This window comes from Amblyomma americanum, chromosome 7 (genome assembly GCF_052857255.1).
Source record: "Amblyomma americanum isolate KBUSLIRL-KWMA chromosome 7, ASM5285725v1, whole genome shotgun sequence".
Taxonomy (NCBI): Eukaryota; Metazoa; Arthropoda; class Arachnida; order Ixodida; family Ixodidae; genus Amblyomma; species Amblyomma americanum.
Window position 1 is genome coordinate 38719598 of NC_135503.1, and position 17190 is coordinate 38736787.

Sequence of the window (17190 nt, forward strand, 5' to 3'; positions counted from 1 at the left end):
ATAATACATCTCTTCGAGAACGCCGCTCCACAACAGCGCTCTGTCGCGAGGGAGCGTGGAAAAAAATGGTCCCGCTCTAACCCAAAGCTGTTGCTGTTTGCCCATTTCGCGTCGTCTCGTCGCGTTTATCTAGCAGCGCACTCGACCTGCCCTTAAAAATAGCAACATCTCACATCGCCCAGGACCCCCCTTGCAAAACTTCATGAAAACATTCAGTTCATTACAGCCGCAGCTTTGAATGTTTTGTAACAGCAACAAGTTGGCTCCTTCGTCCCATCTGGGAGAATGGGAATTTCATACTCGGCCCCGCCGCGGTGGCTCAGTGGTTAGGGCGCTCGACTACTGATCCGGAGTTCCCGGGTTCGAACCCGACCGCGGCGGCTGCGTTTTTATGGAGGAAAAACGCTAAGGGGCCCGTGTGCTGTGCGATGTCAGTGCACGTTAAAGATCCCCAGGTGGTCGAAATTATGCTGGAGCCCTCCACTACGGCACCTATTCTTCCTTTCTTCTTTCACTCCCTCCTTTATCCCTTCCCTTACGGCGCGGTTCAGGTGTCCAAAGATATATGAGACAGATACTGCGCCATTTCCTTTCCCCCAAAAAACCAATTATTATTATTATTTCATACTCGACATATTTTCCACTCTCACGGCCTCCAAACTAGTGTTACGTGATCCATGTGATGCTGAATCTCTTGGGCCTAATCTGGCCTAACAACGATGTCAAAAAGATTATTTCATGACGGACTTAGTTGAAAACGAAACTAAAACAGGGGCAGGAATTTTGTTCTTACTAGGGTTAGACAAGTACGTATACATCACGTCACGTCACGCTGGGTGTGCGTTAGCCAAACGAGAGCTGCTGGCTAAACAAAAGACGTCATTTTGATGTGCGCCACAGCGAGCACGTTTGAAGATAACGAAGATCCCAACGCATTCTTTGCGGCGGTAACGCAGGGAGCAGACAGCAGCGACAACCGAGAGAAGCTCGGGTTTCAGCGCGTTGCCATGCGGCCAACCTTGTACGATACGCACGTGACTGATCCTATGCAGCGTCGTCGGCACTGGGACGCTTTGGCGGTTCGGTTGGTTTAGCCGTTCTGTCCAAGGTGCGTCCGACGTGAGAACGTTTTGCCCAAGCAACGAGTAAGTCTCACTTTGCGTCAGAGCTGCCACTTTGCGTGTTGCTGTAGCCTTGGGGGGCCACAAACTCATTGGCGGTCATTCGCCGGTGCTCGAAGCCTCTTGCCGGTGAGTGGAAACTTTTGCAGTCGTGCGCGCTACTGCGTTCTTCGGTTTTTGCGTTACCATCTGTTGCAGCTTGCTGGGGTGACAGTTACAGTGCAGGATGGCTCGTTTTTGGGGCAATTGGTTCGCTGTTCGAAGCTAGAAGCAACGACGAGAAACCAGACGCAGGCTGTTTATTGGAAACTGTCGAACCGAAAAAGAAAATATATCTATGCACGTCAGACGTGAGCAGTATCATGTAATATCAGCTTATTAAGCAGTGGAGCTGCATCGGAGGACAGATCACTACTGGTCAAAAAAAAAAAAATCGTTCATTAGATAACCAGATAGACTCAAGACTCGGACAACTCTCTTTTCGTCCTTAGCGTCTCGGCGGCGTCTTTACAGACTGGTAATTCCTATATAGTGTACTGTTTGAATGAACCCCGCGTTTGCTGTATCCTCTAACTCACTCGCTGCGTGAGAAATTCAGTCTCAGCTAGGTGGTTGCTGGCATTGTGTGGTTGCGTGTCGTGCGTGTGATCGGAACTTAGTTGTCGCAGGTTGAATGGCGTAGTTCTTTCTCATTCCCAAATGCATGCCGTTTCTTGCATGCCAGATTTTCGCGCACTTTTTCACGCCTGTGGCAATAATAAGCCAGGATTTGTTCTGGCTGATAAGGCACATGTGACAGGTTCACAAAAAGGCGGTGTGCCTGCAACGGAGGTTATTCCTGCTTCAAATGCTGCGCTTGATGCGTATCAATACAACATCAGGAAACTTGGGTTGCCAATGGTGGGTACTTGTGTGTGGCTGAAAATTTTTGTGCTAGTACTCAATAAACTGGACAACTGTCCAGCATGAGGCAGCAGATACACTGTGTAATCTCTATTGCTGGAAAATGGGCATTAGTGACCTGTGTCATTTTGTACTGAAGAGCACTGGAGGAGTGTCCATTTAACATTCATTTGCATGAACAGAGTACTGGAGAACATAGACTACCATGTTTGCGAAGTTGGTGTTATGGTTAGTTTCTGCTGTTTTTTCCATTGGAGCAGCAATACACTTGCACTGACATGTAAATGTAAAGCCTGTATTTAGAGAAGGTTTGAAACTGATGTACGCACCAAGCAAGCTTGGCGCAATCATGTTCCCTGGCAATGACGCATTTGTGTTTATGATGCATTTGTGTTTATGTCCCATTCGCAGTGCCATTTTTAAAGACCATAGGATTTTACTGTGGCTGCATGGAAGATTCAAGTTGTTTCAGGTGCAAAGAAGAAGAAGAAAATTGGCAGCTGCAGCGAACAGTGCGAGGCTCGAGCACAAAGTGTTCAGCTCTTGATTTCCTGCTTTACCCCGGTCCCAGATCCGAACTCGAACAGTGTGAACTTTTGTCTCACTCTGTGCGCTGGCGCTGCAGCAGCTGGTTGTCTTCTTTACAGAGCCTTCATTTAAGGCTGTGGATAGAGGCATGTCAATAACTGAATGTGCTGTATCGGTTGACAGGACCACATGATGTACTAATTCCTAGTCGGAACACACTGTGCGTGTGAACCTACAATGGTTGTACCCATTCTGTGCAGGGTTATCGTTATGGGTGAACAACGCTACTGCGACTGGCAACTTGATTTTGCTTCCACGACGGATGATGACGGCAACTCCGCTTCAGTGGATCTTCCTAGCCAGCCTGCCTCGGGTCGGGGTCGTGGAGTGCTTGCCAGCACGTTACGATCCTCTCCAGAACAACGAGCGCAGGCCCCTTTCGGAGTGGTCTCGGACAACAGAAACAGCACATCGCTTTCTTGCATGCAGCCAACACCGCCTCCTTGTGAAGCCCTAGTTCGCAACTGTCTTGCGTATCCTGCTCCTCAGAGAACCTCGCCGCCATCTCCCGGTGCCAGCTCTGATTCTTCTTCGGATGACTGTGCTGAACTGCGCCGCCTTTGCCAGTCCCAGGAAGACCTTACGATTTCAACTTCATCTGTGAATGGCTTTCAGTTGCCACTGTACAACCCGTCTTTTCCTCCTCCTCCCATTCCAGAACACTCTACTTGGGTGGTTACGCCCAACAGGTGGTCAGAGAAGGCACCCACACCAGCAAAGCGTGCGACAGATGAGCAATCTCCTTCTGTGAAAAGAAGCCGTTCCAACCCTGGAACTGGTGGTCTGCAGACTTCATCCCTACCTACCTCCAAAGATGGCCTGCAGTGGAGGGGCCCCAGTACTTACAGCATGCACTGCACACAGAAAGATGAGGTACGTGGTCACATTACTTTCCTAGTGCTGTGTCCTAGGACTGCTAGAATGTTTCTGCTGTCTCTCTTTTTTGCAGCTTAAAAGAAAATTGCATTACTCAGAAAAGGAGGCTACTGAATATGTGAACTGTGGTCTCTTCAGTGTCATAAATATGCCAATAAGTCCAGGTGGCAGTTGCTTGCGATTGCTTCAGATGCAGCTGGGTTTAGTAGCCACTCTGTACGCATAAGAAAAAAAGTGCTAATATATGTGTTCCGACAGTGCTGTCAAGCTTTTGCATCTTGAAAATATGAATGCATTTTTCAAGGTTTAATACATTATCAATGAACTCTCACTAGCTGATTTTGTAGAATGCTAGCATCATAAACTTCACTGTGATTGCCCACATTGGCAAAATTCATTGCCAGGTGAAAATTCAAAGTGGGCCCACTTCAAAGTGGTTTATGGAACAGGTGCCACTTGCAAGTGGAACCACTTGAGCAATTGGTTGTACTTGCAAAAAGTACCTGTTCCATAAACAACTTTGAAGTGGACCACTTGAGCAAGTGGGACCACTTTACAAAATGGACCATTTTGAACTACCAGGTCCAAAAAAATCATTGGAAATTTCAGTTAGAACCAGCAGGATATTTCAGTTGGTTCCAGTTGGGTTTTGAAATTGGTTTCAAATCGTTTTTAAGGTGTAAAAGAAAAACATCTGAGGACTGCAGGGCAATGCTCAGCCTTGGTACCTATGTTTTCACAGGTGAACTGTGTATGTTATCATGGAAATCGACACACACACATTCAAGCATACATCACACACAAGAAAAACCTATACATTACATACATTACATATACATTAGTAAAATTGGCTCATGTGTACATCCACAGAACACACTACGGCTCCCGTATATATACTCCTCTTCTAACACTCTCATACCAGGGCCAATGGCGCTTGCCGATTGAGCGCAGTTATTTCATATAATTTCGACCTCAGTGACTTAGCAAATGATGAATGCAATTCAGTAGGTTAAGCTGCTGAGAGTTCTTATTTTAAGAATCATTTTAGTATTGCCTTGTTTGCCGAATATGCAAATGTTCGTATGGTATGGGGCCCAGCTGTGGCCACTTGCAGTCTAGTGGTACCACTTGAAAGCAAGTGGGACCATTTGTAAAACCACTTGCTTTGAAGTGGCACCACTTGTAAACAAGTGGGACTACTTGTAAAACCACTTGCCTTGAAGTGGCACCACTTGAAAGCAAGTGGGCCTACTTGTAAAACCACTTGATGTTTTCACCTGGGTTGGTTAACTTTGTTTTTTTTTTCTGAGGGCAAAAAAGAAAGGCCATAAAAAATGTGGTTTGAAAGGGCCATCAAAAAATGGCACTAGATATTCAGCAAGACTAGGGAGAAAGCACTAATAGTAAGTTTAAACAGGTTTTAAATAGCTTGTTGGGTGTTGCTCAACATTTAGCCTGAACGGGCATTCTGTTATGAGGGGCAAGGCAGGGCTTATGACTGTGAAGGGTTAAGCTTGCTAATTTGGTATTCATTGCAGTCACTTCCAAGAGTCTGTGCATCATACTTGTAACTTTCATTTGTGCTGGCTCTTAATTCAGCATCAAGAGCCAAGTTCTGTAACATTTCACCCATAGGGGTTTGTCTGGCTACAAGCCAGAGCACTTGGTCACATGCTTTTCTGTTTCTTTATCTTATACTCGTGGCTGCCTAATACATTCGGTTTTTGAGCCCAGGCCATCCTCAAGAGCACGTGCACATGAGAAGCACTTCTCTACCTTGAATTGCTTCCTTGTCGTGTAGCTGCGTTTGTTTTTTTGATAACCTCTCTTGTCACCCCTTATTAGCTCTGGTGTACACGGCAGGCTCTATCTGAAGCAGTACTTTTTGTTGTCATTACTTGAGTGAATAGTACCAACCTTATGGTATCAACCTTGTATTCTTCCTCTCTCTAAAAGTTCACTTCAAACGATTGAATTGCCCATAGAGAAGCACTTGTACCTGTCCTTGTTATTGACTTGGCAAGGCAACTGCTGTACAAGGAAAAGGCACGAAGAGTGGCAAATGTTCACATGTGCATGTTGGTATTAGAAGCACCTCTTATAAGCTACTTGTAGCCCACGGTGAGCTTAGACCTGTCCAAACAGCAGCCATAACAAACAGAAGGAAGTTAGGCTTAGCAACATGTTCGTTGTGCTGTTTGGCCTCAATGTCCTTGTACCATCGAAAAAAAATTCCCCGCCAACACTCCCAGTGTTCGACTTAAGAGCGTTAGCTATGGGAGCTTCAGGTGTTTACATCAGTGTGCTCAGCAAACATGGAGAAGACCAAATATAAACATCCACGGTTGTTTTCTTTCCATCTAAGATCTATTTCATGGATTTTGCACTGCTATTGCGATTTACAGCCACCTTCGCTATATTTGGTATATTTCCTTGTTATATCAGTTAATAAATTTGATAAATGTGTGCATCACAACACAACACATCGTTTGACACCATTCGGAACTCCCTGCGACAAACAGTTCGGCCATAATGGCCATCTGAAGATCCTCGGAATACACGTTTTGAGGTGGAAAGGTCATCGTTGCAAATACCACATATTTTGTGCTTTATATCAATTGGTAATTTTATCCTCAGAAACATGCCAAATCATTTGACACCACTTCGAACATTCTGCGTCAAACGGTGGCCCCCAATTTTTTTTGCAAATTGTGGTCCTGGTGGGGTCCCCCTCAATGGCCGCTATACTGGCACATACATAACAGGTCAAAAGTATAGGTATCAAATGAGGCACTACGCGCCCACTGTTGCTATGTGATACAGTGCGGTCACGTGGTAACTGTTTTGATCATTCGGACCTTCATTACAGACAGACGCGTCCTTGACGAACAGGAGTAGTAAGAGCTCACGCTCTTAAAACTGCAGCCCCACTTCAGGTTGCTTGCATAGAGATCTCACATTCTCTGTGTATACTTGCAGGAGACTGACGCCGACTCAATCTCGCCGACAATGTTCTGCTACCAGCAAGAAGACACGTCCGAAGTGGTGTTTCGGCCGGTGTTCTATTCCCCACAGCCCAGTCCACCGGCTACGCGACCGGTGCGCAGCCGTAGGCACAGCTTCTGGATGCCACCTGCACATGCAGCGCCGCTGTCAGAGGCAGCGCAAACGACTACTTCGGGCATCGTGCCTGTGTCATCGGCACCACAGAAGTCGTGGCCATACTCGCTCACCTCCAAGGTGGGTCTGGTGGACTCTCACTGCCATTTGGACTTCATCTTCAGCAAGGTGGGCCACTATGGGACGTATGCCAAGTTTCGGCTCGAGCACGCAGCAACCTTTCCGGACTGCTATGAGGGCTGCGTGGCCAACTTCTGCAACCCGCTCACCTTCAAGCAGGTATGCATTTGGCACAACTGACTTGATTTGCAATTGCACTAGGGCAACTTGGCCTGAAATGTCATCTCTAACAGTTTTTGGTCTGCATGAGGTTGGGTCAAAACCCCTGCTTTTTCTTTTGGAAGCATTTCACTCCACTGTTTCTTTGAAGCAGTGATCATCCCTTCAAACTTTTGATTTGCTGATTATTGTAATTTTTTCGTTTCAAGTCTTCTTAATTTGCAAACTATTTTGCATGAAGTTCGTGTTTCTCACCCTTGCAGTAATACCTGCATTGCCTTGCTGAAGAAGCATAAGTGGTGGGAACTTCGTCATGCCGCGTAATGTGGCTTTTTACTCCCATTTGTGCCCTGAGCATGTGTTGCTTGGAAGTAAAGAAAGAAAAAAGAAAACAAACCAAACACCTTGAAAGCTCCTTAGCAATATGTGAAATAAAATTGACTGTCTCTTTGGTTTGTGCCAAAGGCACTGTCTGTACAACCTCAGAGAGTTGCACCTATGAGGGAAACCATAGTACAGGTGCTAACTTGCCAAAAGTATTTTCTTTATGGCTCTTACTGAGGTGTACTGTTGGCAGCAGAAAGTTTATGGGACACGTGTTTATGGGAAAACATATAATTGCAGCTCTGCTTTGTGATTGAGTTATGTTGTATTGTTATCACCGGATGGGCAGGGCATGTACTGTGAAGGCAAGATAACCGCTGGTCCTTAAGGGTAACGGAGTGGATTCCAAGAGAAGGCAAGCCGTAGCAGGGGGCAGCAGAAGGTTAGGTGGGCGGATGAGATTGGGAAGTTTGCAGGCATAGGGTGGGCGCAGCTGGCAAAGGACAGGGTTAACTGGAGAGACATGGGAGAGGCCTTTGCCCTGCAGTGGGTGTTGTCAGGCTGATGATGATGATGATGAGTGCACGCAGGTCTCCTTATACCTTGACACATTTTAAGTGACTGGATTACTTGACAACTGAAATGAATACTTTTTCTGTACACCACCGCCACGGTGGTTCAGTGGTTATGGCGCTCGGCTGCTGATCCGAAAGGCGTGGGTTCGATCCCGGCCACGGCGGTCAAATTTTGACGGAGGTGAAGTTCTAGAGGCCCGTGTACTGTGTAATGTCGGTGCATGTTAAAGAACCCCAGGTGGTCCAAATTTCTGGAGCTCTTCACTACGGCGTCCCTCATAGCTTCAGTCGCCTTGGGATGTTAAACCCCCATAAGCCAAACCAAACCAAACTTTTCTGTACACCTGTGTCCTGTAAATTTTTGCTGCTGATAGTACCTTTAGTGTGTATTACACAAATAAGTCTTGAGGTGGTGCGTGTCGCAGTCTGCATGCAGCACCAGAAAGTTCATTTTTGCATAAACGTATGTATATAAGCAATCGTATGTGCCATTAGAATTTCTCCGTTTCAGGAGGCTTAAACTGGTGCATTCTTCACTCTGCATAAATGAAGTTTTTACCTTTGCAAGCCTTTTTTTTTTTTTCATTGGCTTAGTCTGCACAACTACTTAGCAAACTTGCCAATACAAACTGGTCCAAAATAGATCTCTCTTGCTAAAGCATGGGTTTATAGTCCTGAGCTACCTAGATTAGTTGCATTTATTATCATTAACTGAACACTGAAGGCAGTGAGAAAGTTTGTCATTGCTCTTTCGGTTGGTCCTTTGAAAACTGCTAGACCTGCAGATGCTAACGTGACTACAGGCATGTTTCTTGTGCACAGTGAAGTACTAATTCGTCATTGGGCTGTTCTGGTGAGGTGACCTCTTCATTATGCAGCACACTTATATACATAGAACAAAAAAATTATAGCTGTGCTTTAGGGCTCCTTGAGAGGAAAAAGTTCAGTGCTAAAAACTAATGGTTGGGCAAGTTAATGCCGGGCTATCTTTTTTGAAATAGCGTGATGTGTACAAAAACAAGGAAGGACTCCGAGACAGCGCTGTCTCATTGTCGTTTCTTGTCATCTACCTCGCACCATTTTAAAAGAGAAGAAAAGTTTGGTCTGTTTGAGGAAAGGCATAATGACAGTCTGATGCACACACTGTACTTGAGTGCTTAGTATGTTGTGCATATGCAGCTTCTGCTGTGCTGCATAGACAGTGGTGGGGGGTCATCATACCTGCATTTTATCTTATCTGCGCCTCACAAGCTGCTTCTTGCATCTTGCTCTGGCCATGGTGCAGTACAACATGTGGAGCAAGCTGCTGTCAGAAGATGGCGTCTGGGGTACCTTTGGGTGCCATCCGCACTATGTGCGCGACTACAACAACGAAGTTGAAGAGTACATGGTCCGTGCCCTTGACCACCCCAGCGTGGTGGCGCTTGGTGAGATAGGCCTCGACTACTCCCACAAGTGAGTACGACCCCTTGGGAGCCTGTGTGGATGTGTGAACCAGAGTATTTTCAGTGAACAGCTTGCTTGGGTCGTGTGTGGAGCACAGAGATATACTCCATCCGCATAGTTCCTCGCAGCACTGTCAAAGCTGCGATGAGTGCACAGGCAATGTTCTGACGCCGCGGAATGTAGTGCCAGTATAAAATACGCATACAGGCATCTGGGATAGCCTGCTTTAAAGTGCGTATGTGCCAAACGCTATTTCATATCGTGTTCATATCGAGACTTAACGTACACTGGCGTTACGTACGCTATTTCCCGAGTTTTGCATGCTTGCTCTAAAACGTCGTTTACAAAATGGCTGCGCCCTTCGAAGCAGGACCTCTCGCCTTGGACTGAACTCATCATTGTTGCTGCCGTGATATGCCTGCAGTCACGTTAGCATCTGCAGGTCTAGCAGTCTTCAAATTGGACACTTGGCTTTCGCTTCGTCTGATGTCACCTATAATAAAGTGTGTGAACGATAGATTCGCTTTATTTTTGTTTAGAGTAATGATTCTGTCGCTTTTAGCCCTAAAGGGAAGCGTCGATTTGTTGCCAAAAATGCTTTCTGTTCTAACCGCCAGGTGACGCCACTGGGTGACCTTATCGTTCTGTCTGTTTGCATGCGCTCAACTAAAAGTACGAATGTGGCTAATGGTGTAACGTCATGCAAAATGTTTGCCGTTTAGCATACGTAAGCGTGCATAGAGAGATGGTACGTAGACGGCATCGATTTATACTGTTTTCTAACCATATCTGTGTATTCCGCGAGCAGACGACATGCAGACAGCTAGGCGCGAAAGAACACGTCTAACGTGCTCTCCCGATTGGCTGAAGAGGTCTCTGCCTTTGGTAGTGCTGCAAGTTAGTTATGGCATGGAGTATAGACTCTGTAGGCCATAGGCACTTTGAGCTGCTCGGTAACAGCCGCTTACTGGCAGCACACAGTGGCAGAAAAGAAAAAACTGTCCCTGTTGCGCTTTTTTCCTGCGATGCTGTTTTTTACCACCGTGCACTGAAGTAATGTGCTTAACCATATGTGTATATTTCAGAACGAAGTGAGTAGTTTGCTTTGCTGTTGCTGTCACTAGTTGGTACTTTTTTGCCACCAGGTGTTAGCAGTGTAAGTGCCTCTCCTTTGTGCGACATTAGCTATTCATCTGCTTGTAGTTGCACCATTGAGGAGTGGTCTGGGAATGCAGCATCATTGCTTTGGGTACCGGATTTTGCACTGTTACTAAGTTGGTTAGCATGTTTTCGTGTTAGCTGCAACGAAATGACAGTATGTCAACTGTATACCTGCCTGCGGCAGACTTGAACCTTCCGTTTAGACTGTGAATGCCTCATGTAGTGCACTCAGTATAAAGAAATTGAGAAGGGCTTAAATTGCTTCATAATAGCTACTGATCCATTGCATATCACTGTATGTTTCATTGCAAGCAGAATTGTTGCAAAATTTAGCTGCATTGGGATTGGTCTGAAGTGGGCAGCTGGCAGCATGCTCACCTGTGCTTCCTGTGGCCTTAAGCTGCCACATTGTAGACCCTCACTATGTGATTAGCTGATGAAACAAGGGAAAGAGCTACTTATCAATGAGCAGAGAAGGAGCTAGTAGATGTGAGTACCAATGAAAACATTGAAATGCGGCATTTTAGTTGAAATTTGCAGAAATTTGCAGTGGCAGAAACTTGAATTGTGCTCTGTTATCTGTATGGGAGCTGGGGATGAAGTCGCAGGCGCAAGGAGGCCTTCTGCACTTTGTCTGCAGACGATCATTGCTTGTTTTTAATACTGATACTAGTCTTCATGCAACGATTGCTAGGTACTCCATGTGGCTTTGAGCTAAGTGCAGTCACAAAGTGGTTCAGCATCAGGATACTGATGTTGAGCCAGTATTGTACACCACGAATGTCTCCAGCGAGGGCTGACATTGCATGATCGCTAACATTGCGTGGGATTGAAGAATGATTTACTTTTGTTTTCTTTGAAATGGGCATCGCTGGTGTGGAGTATGGCTACAGCAGGCAGGTCATTTCATTTGACTCCTGCATGAACATAGAAGGAATGCCTGATGTGTGCACAACACGAGTAATTAGCTCTGGCAGTACTATTGCAATCGGATGTGCCATGGGATGCAATGGAAATAACTCCATTTTTAATAGATGCAAATAGAGTTGTTTCTGTCCATCTTGTGTGTCAAGTTCTTTCAACTAAACTGGAGCTTGGCTGCAAATGTTTGAGAGATCTGCTGGCCAGCTGGAGGACTGCCATCTGGGGTTATTAGGCAAGCCAAAGGCACTGGAAGTACACGAGATGCATAAGAGGCATATGAAACATGTGCGGCGAAGAGTGGGTAGTGTGCCAGCGAGGATTTTTTTTTCCCCCACAGAAATCAGTGTGACCGCAAGTTGCAGCAAGACATCTTTCGGAGGCAACTGCAGCTGGCAATGAACCGCAGTCTACCGCTTGTTATTCATTCACGAGACTCCACCCCAGACACCATTAAAATCCTCAAGGAGGTGCGTTGACCTGGTTCACTGAAATGTTTGCTCTTTGCACTGTGCGTGCTGCTTTGCTGAAGCTTTTCATTACACTTTTTTCTTGTCTCGAATTAGGTTCACCTGTGCCTGTCTATATTCTTATTCTGTTATTGTTACTCTTTGATCTGAATTGGCATACTAACTATACTCTTGTACTGATGTTACTCTTTATTTACTGATCTCTAATGATGGACTAGTCAGCAAATGATTTAACTCATGTTGTGCTCCATGCATTGACAGGCCTAAGAATGGAGTGGAAACATTATGCCTCTGACCCATTTTGCACCCAAGGAGTTCAGAGTTCCAAGGCTGCACAATGACTCTGTAATAATGCTGCTCCGAGATTGTGTGTTTTCTTAATGTTCATGGTAATTGTGAGCGGGATTCGTTTACACTCAATCCAGAGACAGTGTTCAGAGTGCCCATTTACCGGTGCTAAGCTTCTCTGCATTGATCAGTGTGTTGATGCACTTCTGGTTTGTTCCATGCTCTGTTGCAGATGGTACCGCCAAGCCATCCAATCCACCGGCATTGTTTCACGGGTGACTGGCCGGAGGCGCAGGAGTGGATCAACACATTTCCCAACCTATGTCTGGGCCTCACTCCGCTGGTGGGCTTTGAGCGCGTGTCCCCGCTCACAGAAGTCGCCCGCCACATTCCCCTGGATCGTTTGCTGCTTGAGACTGATGCACCGTATTTCTTACCAAAGCAGGTATGTTGGGCCCACTGTCAAATTCAACAGGTGGGGTATGTTCCCCCACCTCCTCGCTTAAGCCTCTAGGTCCTTGGGGTGCTAAAATCCCCAAAATTTGGTGCTAAGACAGAACCGACCAGATGGGCAGAAGACTGTGCTTCTGCCTTTTCTGCACATGGCTAGGGGTCACTGCGTTAGAGCATCATTGCGAGATTCTTAATAAATGGTTATGGTGCGCGGCTGGTGGCCTTAAAGACGCAGGCTCAATCCCAGCTGCGGTAGTTGAATTTCGATGGAGGCGAAATGCTAGAGGTCCGTGTACTGTGTGATGTCAGCGCATGCTAAACAACCACAGGTTGTTGGAATAATCCGGAGCCCTCCACTACGGCGTCCCTCATAGCCTTAGTCGCTTTGGGACGTTAAACCCTATAAACCTAAAACCAAACGAAACTTTAATAAAGTGAAGCACAGATTAGAATGCAGTTGGCTTTTGCAGCTTATTCGTTTTCTTTTTTTTTTTTGCACAGACAAGGCATAATTTAGATGCAGGTCCTGCACTTTCGTAGTGCTTTTGCGCATATTCTACAGGACAACAAGGTAGTGGTGATCTCTCGGGTTAATGTGTGTGTTGAATGGTATGAATCTTTTCTCTGCTCCTTCCCATATATAGCCGCTCATTTGGTCTTCCAGTACAGGCGTCATGCGTTGGCTGCAGGCACCTGAAATGCACTAAGTACAGAGCAGCGGCAAGAATCTTGTATTGCAGCACACTAGCACAGACTTGTGTATTAATTTGTGCAGGCCGCAAAAATTGTTGGCTGATGGCCTTTTATTTCTTGGGTTTCCGTAGGCCAGATTCTGAGATATCCAAAGTTCCTTATGAAAGCCTTCTGAGGTGAGCACTAACAAAATTTGTGGTGCCAATCAAAGTTTATTGTGTGACGTGAAAATCTTTTTGACTCCACCGATATTTCGAGACATGCAGTTGCTTACTGTATGCACTGCAAAATATGTTAATCACTGTGTTCCACACATCCCACAAGTGGTTCTCACGTGCAAGGAAACCAACTTTATAGCTGCTAAATCAACACAGTGCACTGTGAGGCACTGGAATTATTGTGAGGTGCTGAAGTGCTAAAATGGTCTTTTAGGACTGCAACTGTGCATGCGTTCTGGCACACAAAATGTGACTGCATAACTGTCTGAGCCTAACGTTTTGTTGGCTTTTGTGCCCATGGGAACACCAGGTGTCAGTGCCAGTTTTCAAGCGTGACCCAAGGACCATTTCTTGAGGAAATCTTATTTCTGTCCTGCGTAAGAGATATTGTTGTGAATGTGCAGGGCATTGTAAAGCTTGTACTGTTATCTGCTGAAGACGCAAACATGCTTTTCTGTGATGCTTCAAATTGCAAATATATTCCAATTTTGAATCTTTGAGGGACTTGAAGTGCTGATTGGCTGAAGTGGCAGAAGGGGTTGCGGCGCTCATTTGCAGCATAGTGCCGTTGAACCAGCTGTCAAGATAGTGTCACTTTTTGCCACGATGTGGTGTGCTCGATTCAGCTACTTTATTTATTGCTGCATAGTCTCCAACACTACAGGCAGGGATGAGGTACTCTGCACCTGTTCTCCTATGTGGGAGGTGCGGGGTTCGATCCGCAGTGCTCCCGGGTACCCACTGGTTTCAAATGGGTATAAGCTTTCCCCTGGCCTAGTGAGGATAATCTTGGTTAAAATTTTGAAAAATGGGTCTCTGACCCTACCTTGACTATAGAAATAAAGGGCCACAATAGGGCGTTACTGCACAAGGCAGATTTCAGTTGCTTGAGAATTGATGTTTCGCTGATGGTGGGGGAGGGTGGGGGGTAAAAGATGGTAGCCCCTACCAGTGGGGCAGTTTCCCACGACTAGCTTGGTCATCTTCCAATCGTTGATGTTCGATGACGGGAGTAGGCACGCGGCCACACCAAAGTATCTTCCACGGCCATGGCAGATGCTCAACCACGAGGCCATCCGTGTTCACAAGGCCAAGCTAGCTGTGCTCAAAAAACCAGTGACCACAAAATTGGTTTGTTGCACTAATGAGCGAATGCACTTCCAGAAGTATTTTAAAAAGGTGATATTTTTATTAGGACTGTAATGACAAAAATGACAGAAGTGTGTGTGATAATGATGTTTTTGAGTGTTTGCCCATGGGCACAGATGCAGAGAGCGCAGACATTGCGACTGCACCACTGCTCTTCTAGGTCTCCTCAATTTGGCTGCAATTTCTGCACTATTTCGCAAAAGTGCCGTGCCAATGCAGTGCCAGTCCTTGCAGCGAGTGTGTAGCCTGACACTACTGCTCTTAGTGCAGAGTCCAAATTGAGTGCAGAAACGTTTGTCTGCTGTGGCCGTGTGTTGGTGTTTGCCGTGTGGTTTGACATATGGGACAGGATTGTTTGTGGAGTAGCCATGAAATATTGTGGCTCCAAAAGTAATGATGAATTTGACACTGCCCTTTCCCTTGAATTGTGCCAAGTGGTGCAGGTGAACCGTCACCGAGCCAACGGGCACTTTGAAGAAACAATGAACTTTGAATTAAAGAGGTTATTCAGAGTGCCGCTTGAGATGATCTTTGACAGTTTATATGTGTGGTTCACGCTGGTGCCATTCTATCTGAAAACTGTCAACGGTTGTCCGCCATTTACAGAAAAGATTTGCCTGATAACTTCGATTTATTTGAACTGAACAACTCTCGTTCACTGTCAGCGGACGGTGGCGATGGAGTGACTATCAGAGACCCACTGGCAAGTGAAGGCGTCGTCTGACGGCGACCTCAAAGCCATTCGCTACTGTAAACGGAGGTGTGGATGATGTCGCAGCAAGCGATCACCAACGTATTAAAAAAAAAAACATCATCTCACCATCATCCTCTTATCGTACTCCGTGTAAACATATTTGCACACAGAAGAGAAATGGTGTAAAGCAAAGTGCAAGGCTGGACAGAAAAGTGAGAACCCATACGCAGTGCACCTGCCAGCCCAGTTGCTTGCATGTACACAGACACCCACACATGTGCATGCGCACTATCATTTTGGCTCTTAGGCGAGGGCATGGTGCAGATGCTGTAACTAGCACGGGTATGTGGCCGTCTCAACACTGCTCACTAAAACAAGCATGGCTGCGGAGCCATCTGCTGCTTGTTTGCTACGGAGCACACTAAGCATCTTGCACTGCTTGCACGAGAAGAGAACTCGCCGGGAGGTTGGTGCAAAAGTTCAGAACTTGTGAAGCACGAAGTCGAATCAAGTGCAAAGGTGCTACACCTCCTGAACTGGCGCAGAAAGTGCAGCCACATCAAGGAGACCTTTTACTTGCAGCCGAGTGCCACAACCAGTTCTGTTGCTTTAGCCTATTCGTGAGTGGTTTGAGCCCATGAAAGGATCAGTGTCTCAAGGGATCGACATTGGAATATGAGCCCAGGATCAGTGGCCTTCCCAGGCATAAAATTTGGCATGTAGCCATGACACCCAATGCAGATAGCTAGACTAGTCTTGATATGCCACATTAATGAAGATGGCTAACATGTGGCTATGGTTGCCATTGGCCAGTCATTTGTAGTAGCGTGTCTTTTAGGGCTAATCTTTTTGTAGTGTCAGGCTTGTGTGTGCCACAGTTTCTTTTGTACATTTTTCAGGAGTCAAGGAATCTTCGCACATCACACCCCGGCATGGTCATACACGTTGCAATGCGGCTCTCGTTTCTTCGCAATGTCTCTGTCGATGTCATCCTTGCCGCAGCTCGCGAGAACACGCGGCGCATTTACGGGATATGATGTCAAGACCTTCGCTAGTCATCGAGCTCATGTCAGCTGCAGCGTCTCTGTCCTCTTCGCGGCTGACATGATGCGACAAACCAGAACTGTGATAGCATCATTATTGAAGATTTGATGCACTGGACAGATGATGCTTGTGATAACCAACTACCTCCTACTTCAGGGACAACTAGTGCTGTGGCCAAATGTGGATTTGCCCATTATTTGGAACGAGTGACATGTGTTGTGCCGACATTGACATTATCTTCTGTGTTAGACAGCATGTTTGCCATGATCTCATTGATGGAAAACTGCTTTGCCAAGGCATAAGCCTGCCTGCGTTTTTTTTTTTTCAGTTTTTCTGGTGCCCTTGCATTTAAAATTTCTCATACCCTTCAGCCAGGGAAGGTTTGTGGAAGAATTCCAAGTGCCTAACCATTGTCATCTGCTATTTGTTTATTTGACTATTATTCATGCCATTATTCACAATTGACATTGCTCTGCAGGCTGCTTAGTGCGCAGCTTGTAATCTCAATGAGCACGGTCCATCTCCAGCTGATGCTTCAAGCATGTGGAGTCAATTTGTAAGCATCAACAAATTAGGACTTTAGTTTTGTGCTAAATTGTTGCACATTGCTCAGGGATTCACATGGCTTTGAATGGGGCATTTTGCTAGTCATAAGCATAGGAGTCATGTTCAGGTTAATGCTATGGTTTGAAACATTACAGTGCCATTTTAATTGTTGAGCCATGTTTCCTGTAAAGAGGGTACTCATCAGTGATGCCATTGCACAACTGCACCGCACTGATGTGTGAGCAATTCGCTGCAAGTGCTTGCAGCAAGCAAATGGCTAAGCTGATTGCTTGCTAGATATCCAAAGATACTTGAGTTCAG

General features: G+C 46.1%; 1 protein-coding gene across 2 annotated transcripts; it reads left to right on the forward strand.

The window, feature by feature from the left end:
- Positions 1-1030: 1030 nt before the first annotated feature.
- LOC144098934 (uncharacterized) lies at positions 1031-17149 on the forward strand. Of its 2 annotated transcripts, none has more exons than XM_077631905.1 (7): positions 1031-1250; positions 2813-3485; positions 6468-6887; positions 9072-9241; positions 11655-11784; positions 12305-12517; positions 16179-17149. In XM_077631905.1, exons 2-7 carry the CDS (start codon positions 2823-2825, stop codon positions 16314-16316), a joined length of 1734 nt encoding a protein of 577 aa, XP_077488031.1. In that variant the 5' UTR covers positions 1031-1250; positions 2813-2822; the 3' UTR covers positions 16317-17149. The 2 variants fall into 2 exon arrangements, with proteins under 2 accessions (XP_077488031.1, XP_077488033.1); XM_077631907.1 differs by having other exon boundaries at positions 1032-1108.
- Positions 17150-17190: the final 41 nt, after the last annotated feature.

Excerpts from the sequence above, each read along its gene's own strand:
- LOC144098934 (XM_077631905.1), top strand. The coding sequence starts at position 2,823 with ATGGGTGAACAACGCTACTGCGACTGGCAACTTGATTTTGCTTCCACG. Across the intron at positions 3,486-6,467 it reads ACTGCACACAGAAAGATGAG|GAGACTGACGCCGACTCAAT; the intron begins GTACGTGGTCAC and ends GTATACTTGCAG. Across the intron at positions 11,785-12,304 it reads CCATTAAAATCCTCAAGGAG|ATGGTACCGCCAAGCCATCC; the intron begins GTGCGTTGACCT and ends GCTCTGTTGCAG.